At 37.2% G+C, this 19,688-nt stretch overlaps 1 protein-coding gene across 3 annotated transcripts in view; it reads left to right on the top strand.

Moving 5' to 3' along the window:
* The window catches only part of LOC126272328 (clustered mitochondria protein homolog), a 352,199-nt gene that overhangs the window by 281,918 nt on the left and 50,593 nt on the right, over nucleotides 1-19,688 (top strand). For all 3 annotated transcript variants that reach the window (XM_049975113.1, XM_049975120.1, XM_049975130.1), the window contains exons 9-14: nucleotides 340-552; nucleotides 3,682-3,856; nucleotides 8,709-8,814; nucleotides 8,913-9,042; nucleotides 16,172-16,328; nucleotides 18,779-18,984. In XM_049975113.1, the coding sequence (XP_049831070.1) occupies nucleotides 340-552; nucleotides 3,682-3,856; nucleotides 8,709-8,814; nucleotides 8,913-9,042; nucleotides 16,172-16,328; nucleotides 18,779-18,984 (987 nt within the window). The remainder of the gene's footprint in view (nucleotides 1-339; nucleotides 553-3,681; nucleotides 3,857-8,708; nucleotides 8,815-8,912; nucleotides 9,043-16,171; nucleotides 16,329-18,778; nucleotides 18,985-19,688) is intronic.

The raw sequence follows: 19,688 nt of genomic DNA, 5'->3' as shown, positions 1-19,688 counted from the left end.
CGAAAGTGTGTTTGTATGCAGGGGCCAATTTACTTTGCGCAAGCTATAGAAGGTTGTATCGCATTTATTAAAAATTACTGTAGAATCAAAAAGCTAATTCCTGAATTTACAACTTTTCTTTCTCTAGTTTTCGTAAGCTCTTAATCTAGGAATATATAATATTTTAAAGAAAAAATGAGTCTCCCATTCCTGGCCATCAAACAGGAATGAAACTGAGATTGCCACTCTGAATTTGATGTGTTACTTATAATCTCATATTAGCATATATTCATTTTCCTTAGCATCTATCCATTTCAAGAAATATGTTCAGTTGATAAAAAATTTACAATTACTTTTTAGCGAAATGACTTGCAAGGCGTCAGGGTCTACAGTGCTGTAGACCTTCCTGGCTTATACACATTGGGAACAGTGGTGATTGACTATCGCGGCTACAGGGTGACAGCTCAGTCCATCATTCCAGGTATTCTGGAGCGTGAACAAGAGCAGTCGGTTGTATATGGCTCTATAGATTTTGGAAAGACAGTAATCTCTCATCCTAAATATCTTGAAATGGTAAGTATGACAAAAATTATATTTATAAAACATTTTACATATTACAGTGGTTGCATTTTACATCCATTTTATACATTTATTACTTTACGGCTGATATATTACTGGTCCACATCACAAGCACTCTCTTAGAATTTATTGAATTACTATAACAATGGAAACTCCAGAAAGGAATACTAACATTATTATGAAAAGGAGAGATTGCTACTCGTTGCCAAGATGACCCGTCCTGGATAATAGAGTTTTTATTCATTGCATAATTCTCATACACTTCTAGGAGTGAGTGGATAACCATCACTTTCCTGGAATACAAGAAGTTTTTGGAATGCTGAAATGTAGCTTTTATGGTATGGCACGTTTTGAAACTGACCTAATCATATATATATATATATATATATATATATATATATATATATATATATATATATATATATATATATATTTTAGAGTCTTGTCCCGCCCTGGTTAATCTACTATGAATGCCCATGCTCAGCAACATTATTCGTGGGCTACAACCACGGTATATGAGGTCTGTTCAAAAAATTCTGGAATGTTTCCCACAAAATTTTTCTTTGTCTACCTTGTACTTATTTTGCACGACCTCCTTCACAATACTGTCCTCCACAATTGATACACCACTCTCGACGCTGTTTTCCCTTCTGTAAGCAGTTTTGGTATGCCACTTGCTGGATCCCACAAAGTACAATCTGCAGATTTTCTTTTATCTCGTCTGTCATTGCAAATCTTTGTCCTTTCAACGGGGTTGTCAATATTGAAAATAACATAAAGTCTGCAGAGGCCAGGTCTGTAGAGTATGCAGGATGAGGCAGTGTCTGTAGAGTATGCAGGATGAGGCAGTGCAATGACTTCATTTTTTGTGCCATAGTCACACACCAACAGGGATGGATGTGCGGCTGTATTATCGTGATAAAAGAGCCACGAGTTCTCTCGCCATATTTCAGGCCATTTCTCTCTCACATTTTCTCGCAGGCATCACAACATGTCCCTGATAGTACCATCAATTAACAGCTTGCCCCCTGCAGCACAATTTCATTGACGTTCCTGACATGAGCGCTGTCAGTAGATGTTGAAGGGCGTCTTGAACGAGGGTCATCTTTAACTTCCATGTGGCCATTTTTAAACTGTGTGAACCATTTGTAACACTAAGTAGGACTCTAGCGTTCATGACCATAGGCTTCCTGCATCATTGGGGGTGTGTCTGTAAAGGTTTTTGCGAGTTTCACAAAATTTAATGCAGACGCGTTGATCCGCTAACTCCACCATCGTGAAATTTGTAAATTGTGTGACACAACTGTCTACTCAATGCAGCACTGAACAGTAACTAACCAATATACATCAATGAAATTTCCAGCAGATATGCATTAAACACACTTTGGCTCAGGGATTCCAACCACATTTTTCTTGAACACCCCGTTGGTGCAAAATTAAGAATGTTCTGGAATTTTGCGAAGAGACCTCGTAATATCTCTTTCTTATGAGAATAGATAATAGTAATCACTTCTATTAAAATTTACTTCAGTCCACTGGTGAATAAATAATGCTACTTAAATCTTTGTTAAAAAAAACCAGACAGCAAACAAAAAAAACAGGAATTTCTTAAATTTTAATTTGGAATTTCATTACTAATTTAGTCATTCAAGGACCATTTCACAATGATACAGGATTTACCATCTTAATGAAAATGTTAGTGTGTACATGTGGTCAGCTGTACTGATGCTGAAGGACCTTTTCAGTAATTTGGCTGAAGTGATTTTGGAAAACAGAAAATGTACTTTAGGATGGTGGGACTTAGCTTGAGTGTCCATCCTCCTAACCCTGAGGCCAACATCGTAACAAATGCACTATCTTAGTTATCCTAATAACATGATAAATAAATCTCTGGATATCTATCGCTGTGCTTGCACCTATCATGCACAAGCATTCACGCATGCTGCTTTAGGATTGTAATTATGCTGTATCTATATACAATTTTAAACCCTAACAGAAAATGCTGTTTAGAGATATTCATTTTCTCTTGGTCCAAACTAGATCTTGTTCCATGATAGAGTATAGAATGCTTTGTGACATACTTGGTATGTTTTCTTTTTATTTACATGAGAGTGGTGGATTTGCTCACACGTCATAATTAAAGATACCCATTTTTTTTAAAAAAATATTTGCTCACATTAAGTGTGACTACAACTTCTAGTTGTTATCCTTTTGGCCCTTTTATGTAATTGAAAATTTTGCCCATTTTTTTTGTTTATTTCGTCACAGAAAAGAATCTCATAGCTAAGAGCTGAGTGTACATAGTAATTGTATCTCACCACAAGGCTCTGGTTTTTCCACACTATTGATAGTACCTTCACCAGTGTAACACACAGATGACATTCTCTTTGCCATTATCTTTGTGTTTTCGTTCAATATCAGCTGATAATAAATATTCAACTCTAAAAATATTGCTACACAGTATGTGGACTTCTGTTCATGTTTAATGCGGCAAGAGTAACTTTTCCACTGTAAGCTGAAGTATATGTAATTTGTTTTCTTTATGTAAAATAATAATTTATTACATACTGCTCACACACAATTCAGGATTTCATTTGCTATCTCTTAAGAAATCTGCTGTTTCATCAATGACTCCATACTGCAGTGATTGGCAAAGAGAATTTTTTCTTCGTGTCTTATATTTTCTTGAGAGTTACTGATATATATTAAGACAATAACTGATTCTCATATAATACCCTGAGAAACTTCTTTCAACAACAAAATCTGAAGTGTGTGCTCTCTCTACATTTTGCACTAGATTTTCTAGGTATGATTTCAACCAATCATTAGCTGTTCCTTTTATATATAGTAAATCTAATTTGTTTACTGGTGTTTTGTGGCCAACAGTGTCATTCAGACTATTATTAAACCCTTCTTTACGATCATATAAACAATTTTTTTATTTAATTTTTCTTATTCAAATTAATGTTATTTTAGAGGCACCTGCAATGCAAATGCACATATAATACAAGAGACCAAAGTTGCGCTTTCATTAGAGGGAGAGTTGTATTGAGACTTGAAGACTTAGCTGTCCATTTATAGTACAGTATACTGTTAATATCATTTGGTATTTTTATTTCACAGCTAAACAAGGCTGGACAGCAATTGAAGATACTGCCACACAAAGTATACAATGACAAGCGTGAGGAAATAGAGCTGTGCTCTTCAGTGGAATGCAAAGGAATTGTGGGCAACGATGGACGTCACTACATTCTTGATCTCCTTCGAACATTTCCTCCCGATGTCAACTTCCTCAAATGTGAGTCTAAATTGCATGTCCCTTCATTTGTTCTAGTTTCATCTGACTGGCTATAACATATCTTATACAATAATTAATTATACATTAGATTGCTAAAGGTTCATGTAACAGTTAAATGTTAGTGTACACTGATCAGCCAGAATATTATGACACCCTATCTAATAGCTGGTACATCTACCTGTGGCATGGATAACAGTGGAGATGTGTCATGGAATGGAAGCAATGAGGCCTTGGTAGGTAACTGGAGGGAGTTGGCACCACATCTGTACACCAAGTTAACCATTTCTGTAAATTCCAGGGAGGGGGCAATGGGCTGTAATGCCACATGCAATTACATGCGAGATAAGCTCAATCGGGCTCAGATGTACCAAGTTGGGGGGGGGGGGGGGGCTACAACATGAATTAAACTCACCACTGTGGTCCCCGAACTACTCGGACACTCCTGGTCTTGTGACATGGTGCGTTATCTTGTTGAAAAATGCCATTGCCATCTGGAAACATGATTGCCATGAACGAGGTGTACGTGGTCTGCAACCAGTGCACAATACCACTTGGCTGTCGTGATCCCTTGCTTGGGCTCCACTGCACTTGTGGATATCCATGTGAATGTTCTCCAGAGTATAATGCAGCCGCTGCCATCTTGTCTCCACACCAGGTAATGCTGCTATCGCCTTGATGGATTTATATTGATAGTAGGTCAGTTGTCATGATGTTCTGGCTGATCAGTTTGTCTTATTCTGTAATGTGTGAAAAATGAAAATGCCATGAAAGTTGTGCGTTTCTTGTGCATCAAACACTCCTCCTCCTCCTCCTCCTCCTCCTCCTCCCCCCCCCCCCCCCCACCCCCTGTCGGCTGGGTTGGGGATGTCCTCTGCCCAGAGACTGGATGTTTGTGTTGTCATCATCATTTCATAATCGTAGTCATCATCATCATCATCGTCATTATTCATGACAGACTAGATCGGATTGCGTAAAAATTGAGACATTTTTACAGGTGTTAATGACTGCGCAATAAGTGCTCCACAAACCCATATTCATCATCCTTAACCTCCTTTCACATACGGGAAAATTTATAATTCAAAATATGGTGCATGTGACACTTCGCGCACACACTTAAGTCATAGATCAATGTAACTGAACCAACAATAAATGTCTATACATAGTCTTAGTGTTACATTCTCAAAGTATAGTGTGAAAAACCTACTTGGCTTTTGAAATGAAGTTCTGTGATTAATTTATTACTCCACAGAGTAAAAATGAGAGAAAATGGTAGACACAGTGACAGATTTAATCCAAGGCTGTGGCACATCTACATCTTCTCCTCTAGCTGGCCAAATATTGCTTATGAAAATTTCATCCACTACCAGGATTCAAACTTCAGAAACAAATGGTATTCTACAAGTATTCATTAGTGAACTCGGCTAAGGGTGCAGGTATAAGGTACATGGTGCATCATTTATTCTGCATCTATAATCTGTGCAACTGGATCCTTCTCAGATTGAACAGGCCTTGTGAAAAACACTGCTCATGAAGCCCCACAATGGCCAGTCTTAGGTACTCAAATACATGCCCCTTCAATTGTTTTGCATAGTTGTTCTACGCTGGCAAAAAATTGTAAAAGATTGTCTAAAGCAATACAGACAACATTTTTTATGGACAGTGAACTTGTATCTGATTATTTTATGCTTTGCTGTAAATTAACATATCATTGTATTCTGATAATGTATTCAGGCTTACTAACTACAGTGCTGAACTGCTTTCATTAGTGACTGAATGGCAGCTTACAACTTAATCAGTGAAACACCTTCTAAACAAGCATGTTGCATGCAATGTGGCAGCGTACCGAACATGACAGGTTTATCAGAAACCTCAATAGTACCATGAGAGTTAGTAATATAAGTGAGTTTTGTTTTCTTTTAGTATGAAAATAGACAATTTATGGACTGAGGTTGCTGTGCAAACCTCTTCCACAACATTTAGAAGTTTGTAATAATAAGCATGGGGTACCCAGTTTAGGTTATTGATAATTATATTCCGAAGTGCTATAATTGGATTTTTTGCTACACACCAAAATTTATCACCAATCGTGAGTGTCTCTTTCCTAGCATTTATGTTAATTATTAGCGCATCATATTTTTCAAGGTAGAGATCTTAGGCTAGCCCGTGCACCAGACAAAAGGACATTAATGTGCTGTGTGTGTTTCATCCTGGCCTGGCTAACCTGCCTGTTTTCTAGGATAGTGGTAACTTGCAGTTTGGAGTACATTGTAACTATCTTATTCCTCCAAATGCTATAACGTTTTGTGTAATTCCACGTACATAGGGGGAAATGACTATCATAATGAATTAAGATGAGGCAGAACTACCAAGGAAAGATGTAGATTCTCACATTTCCCATATGCTATTAGAGTGTGGAATGATAGAGAAATACTCTGAATGTAGTTCTGTGAATCATCTGCCACACATTTCAGTGTAAATTGTAGAGTAGTGGTGTGGATGTAGAACTGGTGGTTATTCCTTTTGGGAATTAGATTGCCAAATTTTTCTGTCAGCCGTGACTTCCATCTATTGCATTGATTGAATAACAGTTGTTCTTGGTAAATGAACATTGTCAGACCAAATCCTCTTACCCCCCGCCCCCCAAGACATATGACTGCAAACTGCAATATTTGTCTTTGTTAAGGCTCTCTCAATATATATTCTTCTTTGGCAGGTGTAGTGTTACCCTCCCCCACATCTCTTCTTCATAATACTTTACTTCTTTTAATAAGCTTCAAGAGGAGTAAGATGTGCAAATAAATTTTTTTTCTTATGCTCATTTTCTCATAGTTGGCTGCAGTTCATCACACCTAGGGGTTGATTCTTGAGGCTGAAATGTTTGACTTTGTAGGTTCCAGATGACATGATAACTATTACGTAAACCTGCTGTGTAATTTCTGTTTTGTTTTCTTTATTATGATGTCACATTCTTCTTTATTGTCCTGTCTTTACAATTACCACTTCCATAAAACTACATTGTTATTGCCAAAATTAAAAACATGTCCCATCACATCAGAGGCATACCCACTATTTCTCATTCTACAATACTAACAATATTCCAAAGAGTTTACAAAACAAGAGTTCACAAACTTTTTCGACAAAAGAAGAATCTTCACAAAGTTATGTCATTATTTTATAAATGAATCCAGAAATAAATTTAATAATTAGCATTAGATTGTGCAGTTAATAATAGGAATTTTAAGTATGCCAGATATTTCATAATATCAAATGTTCCCAAAACAAAAGTAATTTTAACTATGTGTACAGAATTAATACATATCAAATGTAGTAAAGTAATAAAATAATTTCTTTTTACACATTTTAGTCTGAAATTGTTTACAGAATCATATGAAATTCTTTTAGTTAAACATAATAATATTAACCTGTTTAAAAGCTAGGAAGTATTTATGGTATCGATAACTTTTTCTAAAGAAAGGTGATGTTAGAGGAGGGCATACCTTTGCACAGGTATCAATTCATTACAACATGCAGATAAGCCCTCACTTAGAACACAATAATTATTCTCCATACAGTTGCCTTCAGACAATACGTTCTCTATATCTACTCGTAATCCTATTTATTTCATTTTTTGATAATCCCATACATTGTCTAAAATTTACAATTGTTATTCAGAATTATCAGATAAAAGTATATGTTCCATCCCAGGTACTGAACAGAATAACATACCAATACAAACATGCAATCACCAAATGGATTTAACTCTAATATAACCGCATTACATGTATCTACACCTCACTAGTCAATTAGTAGATACCTCCATAGGATAAAACATGGTGTATTTTGCACAGATCTTGTGACATCAGATTAACAGAAGCTTCTAAAACATATTCTGTTTCCTATCATCATGACTCTTACTCACTATACTGAAATAGCTTAGTGTTGGATGAAAAGTAGTGGAAGGCTAAATGAAATCCCACCCTTGTCTGCTCACCTCTCAGCCTTCTCTGCATTTCTGAACTGGGTTAGTGGGAACTGGACACACCATTTGGTTCTCTAATTCTCCTGGCCTGAATCTGCAGGGGCCCATTTTTCACTGCATTGCTCCTTTTCACTTAAGCAGTTCCTCTGCCAGTATGTTGATCAATGCAAATGTGGTGCCAAGCTGGTGCAGCAGAGACGTTTTGCTGTTAGGGAGTTGGTGGTCAGCAAACTGAATCTGATTGAGGGGTTTAGGTTTTCACTTGATTAGGAATGATTCCTGTAAGCAGCATTTGAGGGTACACCGTAAGTTAATCATGATTGTGCCACAGATCTGTTTGCATATCTTCCTTTAAAAGAAGAGGTAATTGTGGGGAAGGATATAACTAGTCGTCTCTATGGAAGAGGCTTCAAGACATCTAATTATAAAGAAAGCTGGTTCAGCTAAATTATTGTGGACTCCAATGATAGCTTCACAGCCTGCTCATTCTGAATCCCACCCCTCCCAGCCTCCTCTGCTGTTATGAACTGTGTTAATGTTAACTGGACATATTATTTGGTTACTGATTCTTCTGGCATGAATCTGCAAGGATCCATCTTCCACTGGATTACTCCTTTTCCTTTACAATTTTCTGCATTCCTTCTCCCGCCCCCGTATTTTAGCAAGGTATTTGTGCCTATGTACTCCCCGTAACAATAGTTTGCTCTTGAAGTGAGTGAATGTTATGTTGCTGGACAGTGATGCACAGTCTCCATATATTTTGTGTGTGTGTGTGTGTGTATGTGTGTGTGTGTGTGTGTAAGTGTAAGTGTAAGTGTAAGTGTAAGTACTAAGCAAGCAATAGTAGATACATTACCTTTTTCTTCACTTTAGTGGAAGGAGAGGAGCTTTCAAAGGAAGTGCAAGCCTTGGGATTTCCAATTGAACACAAACATAAGTTATGTTGCTTGCGTCAGGAGCTGATTGACTCATTCGTAGAGTAAGTAACAAATGTTTCTACTATTAATTTTCCTGTAGGCTCAAAATATTTTAATCTCAACCATATGCATAACTGAAACGAAATAATTTTATTGGCAGGTCACGATATATGATGTTCATAAAGTATGCTGCGTTACACCTCCAGCAGCTAGGTGTAAAGAAACAGCGTGAGCGTGAAGCTTTACGTAGCAGCCAGGAGAGGGATAATGCCGTGGAACAAGAAGGCAAAGTGAGAAACTTTCTTATTAATTTACTAATTAACACTGCATTCCTCTTAATGTTCCAGATAAGTAGTGTAATGCATGTAACCGAATGATGTTTATACAGTTCATTATTTTTAAGATCTTTTTTTTAGAGATAATGCTCTCAGAAACTGATTTATACCTGCCTGTTTCTTCTAAAATATTCAAGGAATATTACAAAGCAGGTTAGAACAACTTAAAAATTTTAAATTCCATCATGTGCATTTAGTAAGCAGTTTAATGGGGATGTGTTGTATCTTTTCCATGTCTGTACTTCATGTAAGCATTTTGGGTAACTCATTCAATGTAGTTGTCGAAATTCTTTCAATATTTCCATGATTCAATTCCTCATCATAGATAGAAATAATTTTTTACGGTGACCGTGCAGCTTATCAGCAACAGGTATAGTTTGTTGTCTCATGCACACACTGTTGTGATTTAGATAGTTACTGCCACAAATTGGGGATTGGGTGGGAGGGAGGGGTACAGGGAGGATGGGCAGGACAGTGTGACATGTTTTCCTGTTGGTACAACATTTTTGCCTGCCAGTATCTCCATGGTTCACATATGCTGCTATATACACTAAGCTGCCTTTCCAACAATGACAGTGAATTGTCTCGTGTAAGTGCTGTGAAATTTATGAAACCAAATTTGACACAATGGCAAACAGTGCTTTTAAATAGTTAAATGAACTTGAGAAGATTGTGGTTGGAATATTTGTGACGTGTGAATTTAAATTAAAAAATTAATGTACCAGACACACATTAGTGTGAACCATATGCTGTTTCAATCATTATACATGTACTGACAGGGGGGAGATCAATTATATGTTTAGTGTGTTTGATGGCCACATTTTTTTCACTAATATACTCTTCTGCATGTAAGAATGCCGTGGCTGTACTTCTGGCTCTTAAAATATCACATAATATTTGGAATGTGTAGGCAAATTGCCAGGCAAATCAGCCCATCAATAATATGTTTGAATTAAGTAGAACAACTGAATGGCAAAAATAAATGAGTTGGTTTTCACAAAATTCTTCTGTGTTTTAGCTGGATGAAGGTCATTTGCAATACTGTTGATATGTCAGTTCACAGTTTTGCAGTATGTGGCGTGTACAAGGTAGAAAAATGATGGTCAACCTGATCCCTACCACCCGCTAGTGGACATTTAGACTGTTGTGGTATATGATGGGGTTTCAAAAACATTTTCGTTAGGTTTTCATAAAATTTTGAGATAAAATATTTGGTAAGTAATTACGATTATGTTTTAATTTTCTGTAACCCTGCTTTCTAGATTTTTAAAAGTAAAGTTACTTCCTACTTGAGAATCATCATTACTGAGGAAGTGGCAGGCAGTCAGCAAATTTTACTATCACAGATCCAAAGTGAGCAGAAAGTGAAAAAGGTTGAATACCTCTACATAGAAGCTCTGCAAAGGGAAGTAAGGCTGTTGTGTATTTTTTCCGCCATTTGAGGGTATTCGCAAAGTTTATTTTCTTTTAAATATTGCAATGGAAAGTGGTGGTAGACTGCAAACAATTTAGGGGTTTCGTAAAGGTAACAACACACCAAACAGTAGAGTCACTGAGCTGTTGAAAATGACATAAATAAGACTGAATGTTTTTCTATCCCTCCACCTCACCCTGATTGAGACACAAGATTTTCTATAGTAATGGCCCGTAGCAGTCACTGAAGCATTATCAGAATTTGAGACTAAATGGCTGGAGCTACTGAACAGGTTTCAGCTTGTGATCCTAAGGTCTTCAGTTATTTTTAGGCCACTGTTAAACAAATGCACCAAATAAATATCAAAACTTTTTCCCTTGTCACAGTCATTCATTCATTGGATTATCAGCATTGCGGCAGGTTTTGAGTGCATAGACCTCCACGATTCTGTGTTCTGCATTCTTAACTTTTTATGTACAGAGAAAGGGGTCAGTTTGGCTCTGCTTTCAACTTTTTGGAACCCTTCTTGTGGCCTGCTGACATCATCCAGCATCTGGATCCTTCTTCTGCCCTTCCCCCTCTTTCCTGGAACGAAGCCTTCAATTGCCTCTACTAGAAGGACATCTCTGCTTAGATTGTGGCCTATCCAGTTTAGTTTCCTGTTCTTCACTTTCAGCAGCATCCTCCGTTCTTCTCCAAATGCCCTCAGTACTTCATTCCTGACTTATCAGTCCAACTGATCTTCTCCATTCTACGCCATATCTACATTTAACAAGCTTAAATTCTCTTCTCATCCTGCTTTCTCAAAGTCCTTGTTGCTTCTCCATACGAGGCCATGTCCCATATTAATCACATAACCAGTTGCTTCTTTAATTCCTTGTTTAAATAACTAGTTAGGAGTCTTCTTTTGCTTTTGAAATGCCTCTTTTGCCAGAGTCATTCTCACTTTGATAACTTGTTGGCAATCCATGTCTACAGTAATCCAACTTCCCAAATACTTGATTGCTCTTACCTGTTCTATGATTTCTGACACAGTCACAGTGATGTACTGCAACTTCTAAAAATTTACAGACTGTAGTGTTTTTACAAAATCTTTTTATGTACAGAGAAAGGGGTCAGTTTGGCTCTGCTTTCATTTCTTCTGTGAATTCTACAGTACAGAATGTGGTTTTGTGGTGAATATCCCAACTGTCAGTTGGCAGCTGTAGTAAAGAATCTATGAGAAAATGCCATTTAGTAATCGCAGAGAGTCAGAAAATGTAAAGCATTATTACTTGAAGCATGCAAATTTAGCTTCACATCTCACTGTTCTCATTTTCTTTGTTTGATGAGGACTCCGCAGTCATGCATTTCTAGCATAAACTTTCTGATGAGGAAATCTTGAGCCTTACAGAGAATTCTAGGGCTAAGCAGCAAGAGAAGTTTTGAAGACACAATTTTTGTCATCTGTAAGTAAATTCGTTATGAACATCCTGAAAGTGTGAGAATGGCTCAGTATTTAGCTCTGCTAATGAGTCAACAGCTCTATTTTCAGTGCTTTCAGAACTCTCAATGAATCAATATTTGTCATTTTTTTTGGGGGGGGGGGGGGGGGGGAGGCAAAGTCAACTAGTTGAGAACTAAAGAACATTTCTTGGACTGTGCCATGCAAGAGTTGGGGAAAAGAAGGTTTACCATCATGTATGTCTGTGGTGTTATTGGCACAAAAGAAACTTAAGCAGATGGAATTCAGTCATGCAGTTGGTGGTGGTGGTGGTGGTGGTGGTGGTGGTGGTGGTGGGGGCTAAATTAAACAAGGACTCAGTTCCAAGAGAGAGAAATATCATCTCTGCAAATTTCTTCATTTTGTTAAAAAAACAACCCTAGCTGTTGACTCTGATACACAGTTTGTGAGAAGCTTGTTGGAAATTAATTTTTATCACCCTGGAGGTAATATAGCCATCACTCCTGAACTGTTACTCCAGCACACAAAGGGGAGGGGGGCAGCTGGTTTACAACATGAAAGCTAGACAAATAATCGATGTATCGGATCTTACAAACAGTTTCTTTACAGCTCTTGATCTAGTTAAAAAGCTACAGGAGAATTAAATGCCTTTAGTGGGGAAAATAAACAATATTGAGAGATTTTTGATGATATGAATACTAGTGATTGGTAACAGGGCCTGTATCTTGATTTTTGTTGTATATTAAGGAAAGAAAAATAAGAATGTTGTTCTTCTTAAGCACTTTGCTTTCAAAAGTGGCAGTAAGCAAACTAGAAGAGAAGAAAAAGGCAACTGTCCGTTTCTATAACAGCACAAAATATGGGGACGGTGTGAGTGACCAAATTGATCTGTAAATACAATGCAAAGATTAGTGTAAGATTGTCACAAATTGTCTTCTGTAATGTGGATAAATGTTTAGGCACAGTAGTAAAGCAACCCCAGAAAAAGAAGAACTTTTAAGTTAAAGCCAAATGTTAAAATAGGCCCCCTAAAGAAATAAGTTGTCCAAAAAGAGCCTAGTTTGTACTAATAATAAGAAAACTACACTACAAACATAGCAGTTTACAAGACATTCAGAAGTACAACTGCCGAACAATGAATAAAAATTATATATGCAAATAAAGGATTAAAAGAATCATTTTTTCATACAATCATGACACAAAACCCACACCCACAACAGTAGTACAAGTTTATATGCGAACTAGCTCCACAGATGAAGAGATTGATGAAATGCATGACAAGATAAAAGAAATTATTCAAATAGTTGAGGGAGATGAAAATTTGTGGTGGGGTCTAGAAGTCAATAGTAGGAAAAGGAAGAGAAGGAAAAATAGTAGGTGAATTTGAAGTAGGGGAAAGGAATGAAAGACAAAGCCACCTGGTAGAATTTTGCACTGAGAGTAATTTAATCATAGCTAACAGTTCAAGAACCATGAAAGAAGGTTGTATACATGGAAGACACTTGGAGACACCAGAGGATTTCAGAGTGGTTATATAATAGGAAGACAGATTTTAGAACCAGATTTTAAATTGTAAGACGTTTCAAAGGGCAGATGTGGACTCGGATCACAATTTATTGGCTACGTACTGTAGAGTAAAACTAAAGAAACAGCAAAAAGGTAGGATATTAAGGAGATGAGGTGGGGATAAACTGAAACAACCAGAGTTTGTAGTGTGTTTCAGAGCGAGTATTAGGGAACAATTGACAAGAGCAGGGAAAGGAATATAGTAGAAGGAAGATCAAGTATCTTTGAGAGATGAAGTTGTGAAGGCAGTGTTGGATCAAATGAGTAAAAAGACAAGGCCTAGTAGAAATCCTTGAGTAACACAACAGATATTGAATTTAACTGATGAAAGGAGAAAATATAAAAATGCAGTAAGTGAAGCAGGTGAAAGGGAAGACAAATGTCAAAATAAGATTGACATGAAGTGCAAAATGGCTAAGCAGGAAAGCTAGAGAACAAATTTTAGTATTTAGAAGCATATATCACAGGTGAAAGAGAAATACGGCCTACATGTAAATTAAAGAGGCTTTTGGAGAAAACTACCTGTATCAATCTTAAAAGCACAGATGGAAAACCAGTCCTAAGCACAGAAGGTAAAACTGAGAGGTGGAAAGAGTACATAAGGTGTCTATACAAGAAAGATGTACTTTAGAGCAGTATAATAGAAATGGAACAGGACATGTATGAAGATGATGTGGGAGATATGACACTGGAAGAAGAACTTGACAGAGCAATGAAAGACCCAGTCAAAACAAGGCCCTGGGAGTATATAATTTCCAGTTAAAACTACTGATAGCCTTTGGAGAGCCAGCCATGACAAAACTCTTCCATCTGGTGAGCAAAATGTATGAAACAAGCATAATAGGTTGGTTGGTTTGTGGAGGGGTTAAAAGGACCAGACAGAGATGGTCATTGGTCCCTTTTTCCAAAAAAACTAAAATCATCCACAGAGAATAAAAAACCAAGCATAATAACCTCAGATTTCAAACAGAATACAATAATTCAAATTCCAAAGGAAGCAGGTGCTGGAAGGTGTGACTGTTACCGAACTGTTAGTTTAATAAGTCATGGTTGCAAAATACTAACACACATTCTGTACAGAAGAATGGAGAAACTGGGAGGAGCCAACCTTGGGGAAGATCAACTTGGGTTCTGTAGAAATGTAGGAACATGAGAGGCAATTCTGACCCTAACACTTATCTTAGAAAACAGATGAAGGAAAGGCAAACCTACCTTTATAGCATTTGTATACTTTGAGAAAGCTTTGGACAATGTTGACTGGAGTGCTCTCTTTGAAATTCTGACGGTATCGGGGACAAAATACAGGGAGCAAAAGGCTATTTACAACTTGTATAGGAACCAGACAGCAGTAATAAGAGTTGAAAGGCATGAGAGGAAAGCAGTGGCTAAGAAGGAAGTGAAATAGGATTGTAGCCTATTACCCTATGTAACTCAGTCTGTACATTGAACAAGCAGTAAAGGAAACAAAATAAAAATTTGGAGTAGGAATTAAAGTCCAGAGAGAAGAAATGAAACCCTTGATGTTGGCTGATGACATTGTAATTCTCTACAAGAACAATGAATTTTGAAAAGCAATTGAACTGAATGGGACAGGGTCTTGAAAGGATGATATAAGAATGAACATCAACATAAGCAAAACAAGGATAGTGGAATGTACCCAAATTAAAAAAGTTAATGGGGGAGACAAGCAACTGATGAGGGATAAGTAGAGGGGATATAAAATGTAAACTGGCAATGGCAACAAAAAGTTTCTGAAGAAGAGAAATTTGTTGACATTGAGTATAGATTTAAGCATCAAGAAGCCTTTTCTGAAAATATTTGTTGGAATTTAGCCCTGTCTTGAAGTGAAACATTGGCGATAAACATTTTAGACAAAAAGAAAATACAATCTTTTGAAATGTGGTGCTACAGAAGAATGCTGACAATTAGGTGCACAGGTCACATAACTAATGAGGCAGTACTGAATAGAACTGGGGAGCAAAGGATTGGTCAGTATCACATATTCTGAGACATAAAGAGATCATCGATTTACTACTAGAGAGAAGTGTGAGGAGTAAAAATCGCAGAGGGAGACCAAGAGATGAATACTCTAAGCAACTTAGAGATAAAGAATCTTTCACAGGATATAGTAGTGTGGGGAGCTGCATCAAACCAGTCTTCTGGACTGAAGACAACAACAATGATGAATAAAACAAATTTAATAATATTAGTGACTTTTTTGTGTGTGGGAGTCAAAACAACACCTCACTATTCTATGACTAGCACATTCTCAACAGCTAGAATGTTAACATAGCCAAGTATTCAGATGGCTATTTTGCAGGCTCTTTGCACTTAACCACTTGATGAATATTCATGATTAAATCATGTCATCTGCACTTCTGATTAATGATGAAATACATTGAGAGTAGATAAAATAATATTATGTACCTTACATGCATCTGCCCATAACCGCAGTTAAGACAGTGCCCAGAACTACCACTTTTTTCATGGCTTTAGCATGTGACGAGATTTAGGTATTTTTAGAGTACATAACAGGATTTTTAAATATGTTTATATACTTTCATTCAATAGCTTTTTAATTTAAATGTGTTTGTTTATGTTTAAATATCATGCTCAAAGCTATGTAAGATTAGTGTTCACATAAAGATTTTCTTGTGCAGGAGAAAGACTCAGTAGACAAATCAAAAACCGAAAGTACGAGGAAAAGTCCAGAAACTGATGTAGTGGCTTCAACCGAGAATCAAATGGAAGCTGATGAAGCAAAGAAAATAGTTGAGAGTATTACTGATTCTATCTCAAATGGAGAGAAACAAGAATGTAAGCTCACACTGTACTTATAAATGACAAATTTTTGTACTGTTTTTGTTTACATGTGCTACAGGTGGGTAGATGAAGTAAAAGTAAATGAAATGGATTCTAGTTCAGTATACTGCTCTGGTGTAATGTGGGAGTCAAATGGCTTAATTATTATTATTATTATTTTTTTTTTTTTCAACAATATTATGCAGAGGATGGTTGCTACTCACTACATAGTGGTGATGCTAAGTCATGGGCAGGTACAACAAAAAGAATGTGAGAAAGTGAGCTTTTGGCTAACAATGCCTTCTTTGGAATTATATGTATGGTGCGTGCGCACACACACACACACACACACACACACACACACACACACACACACACACACACACGAGAACCGTGTGGTGGGGAGGGGGAGAGATAACAGGGTAGTGTTGGAGGACACTGAAGTGCTGCTTGTGGGAGCATACAGGAATGTGGTGGAAAGAGGGTAGGGCAACTAAGTGCAGTCAAGAGGTTAGACGAAGGGCACAGGGTGGGGGGTGTAGTGAAAAGGAGAGAAGTAAAAAGACTGTCGGTGTGATGGTGGAAAAAAGGGCTATGTAGTGTTAGAATGGGAACAGGGAACACTAGATGGGCAAGGACAATGGTTAAAGGAGGTTGAGGCCAGGAGGGTTGTGGGACTGTACCATATATTGCAAGGAGGGTTCCCATCTGTGCAGTTCAGAAAAGCTGGTGTTGGTGGGAAGGATCCAGATGGCACAGGCTGTGAAGCAGTGACTGAATTGAAGGACGTCATGTTGGGCAGATTGTTCAGCAATGGGGTGGTCCAGTTTGCCAGTGGCCATTCATGCAGACTGACTGCTTGTTCTTTGTTATGCCCACATAGAACGCAGCACAGTGAAGGCAGCTTAGCTTGTAGATCACGTGACTGATTTCATAGGTAGCTCTGTCTTCGATGGGATAGATGATGCTTCTGACTGGACTAAAGTAAGATGTAGTGGGAGGGTCTATTACAGGGATATGAACCATGAGGCAAGGGGTTGGGAGCAGGGCTGTGTAGGGATAGACAAGGATATTGTGTAGGTTCGGTAGGAGACAGAATATCACTGTGGGTGGGGTGAGAAGGATATTGTGTAAGACATTCCTCATTTCAGGGCATGAGGAGAGGTAGTCAAAAGCATGGTGGAGAAAATGATTCATATTTTCAGTAAGACTTGTAAACTGAAAAGTCCTTCAGCTTGAGAGGGAAAGGGATGTGAAGGGATAGAGGGAGAGGGATGGAGGTATGGAGGGGTAGAGGGAGAGGGAGATGGGGGGGGGGGGTTACAGCTGACATATCATCCTATTTATACTTTTATATTCATAGTGTTCAAAGATATACAGCTGCTGTGTTAATATATAGCAAGAAATGAGCCAGCATAGACATATATGAAATAAATTTAAAAAAAAATTAGGGGGATGGTTTGCATGGCAAGTATTAAATACACTGGTATTAAAAACAATAAGTAAGGCTGCTTAAAATCTGGGTGTTTCTTTGAATGCCACAATGCTCTACCAGAAAGGCTTTAATGAAGTAGCTTTCTTGTGACCTTCAGTTTAATACAGAACAAAATGACAGTGCCACTTTTTCCTCTCACATACACACATTTCTGGAGATGAAAATTAACTACCAAACTGGATTTCCTAGATCTGACCTGTATTTGAAAATGGATATTGAGGTTTGTTGTACAACATTTATCTGTATAGTCAGCAGCCCACATCACACAAAAATATACTAAAATAAAAATTAAATTGTGAACAGTTAATTGCATAATTTAAGTAATACGTGAATAAGAGATAAAGATCATTTTTTTGTTTATCACACATTATTATTCAGTTATACTTACTCAACAGTCCACTATATGAAATTATGTAATTAAATTTTTTGATGTGTGTGTTTATAAACATTTAAAAATGCATGTAATCTAGCATTCTAATTATATGCAATAAATTGGTGTCACTAATAATTTTCAAAGATAACTACTACATACCTTAAAATAAGGAAAATTGGTTTCATGTCACTTTTTTAAGTTTTTGTTTCTGCTTCTGTTAACAATAAATATATAAAAAATCTGTAATATGTTACTAAAAACCATACTTGCACTAAACAATAAATGCTTATAGTGAATGTCATTAAATGAAAAACCGTTATTAATGCAAAGAGATTATGAAATTTTATGGTATTTGAATTGTGTCAAAGGCTATTTCTCATGGCAATTGTCCTTAGCAGTAGTTGCTTCTCTGGCTTGGTACTGTTTTACAAATAAGGAAGTTATACCAACTAAAACAAGCAAAGGTAATTGTTGCACAATATATGTTAATTTTTTCCTACTGTTGCCATCTAATTACAATTTTTTTTAATAACAGTTGTTACGTAGTAATGTTATTTCTAAATTATAACAATCAATGAAAATTCTGCTTTTTTGTAGTGGAGGAGAGCACAAAGGAGATAGTTCGGAAGGCAGCACTTGCTGTTGGGTCTCTAAAGGAAACGGAGTTTGATATCCGCTTCAACCCTGATGTCTATTCTCCTGGAGTTCAGCACATTGATCCAGATGGGGAAAGGCTTAAAAAGGAGCGTCAGCTAGTCAAGGATGCTTGCGAGTTCCTCCTTACTGTACAGATACCGACACTTGTGAGTATACATATAATGGCTGTGTCAAATTATCGTGAAATGTTCCTATCACAGTTGTCTGCATCACTGGGACAGATTGTGTAGAACCACTGAACAAGTGGACTCGCTTCCAGGAGGGCAGGATTCAAATTATGAGGTTTAAGTTTCCAGACGTTCTTAAATCAGTTTCCGCAAATGCCAGAATGGTTTCTTCAGCAAGACAACAGCTGATACTCTTCCTTATCCTTGTGAATCCTAGCTTCTACGCAATCTCTTCGATGAATTCGTTGTTGAAGGATGTTAAATGCTCTTCTTCCTTCCCTCCGTTTATATGTGACTAGACACAAGATGGAAAGTTTAATCATTCATGCCATTTGCCTCTTGTAGCACAGTAAGCTTCTCATTTAACAAATTACAGATCACAGCATGTATTTAAACACAGATTACTAAAAACTGGAGCCATTCTTGCACAGATATCCTTAAAATCCCAATTTCAGTTTTTAAACTTTTTTTTATAAAAAGTGTGTTATTGTGGAAGTGATATGTATCTTCAAAGTTTACTTCCTAAGATATTTATTTTGAGTCTTGCGTCAAATTAATTTTTGTTGTTGTCGTCTTCAGTCCTGAGACTGGTTTGATGCAGCTCTCCATGCTACTCTGTCCTGTGCAAGCTTCTTCATCTCTCAGTACATACTGCAACCTACATCATTCTGAAGCTGCTTACT

Source organism: Schistocerca gregaria, chromosome 1, assembly GCF_023897955.1.
Source record: "Schistocerca gregaria isolate iqSchGreg1 chromosome 1, iqSchGreg1.2, whole genome shotgun sequence".
Taxonomy (NCBI): Eukaryota; Metazoa; Arthropoda; class Insecta; order Orthoptera; family Acrididae; genus Schistocerca; species Schistocerca gregaria.
Note: the sequence above shows the minus strand (reverse complement) of the source record. Positions and strands in the feature narration are given on the sequence as shown.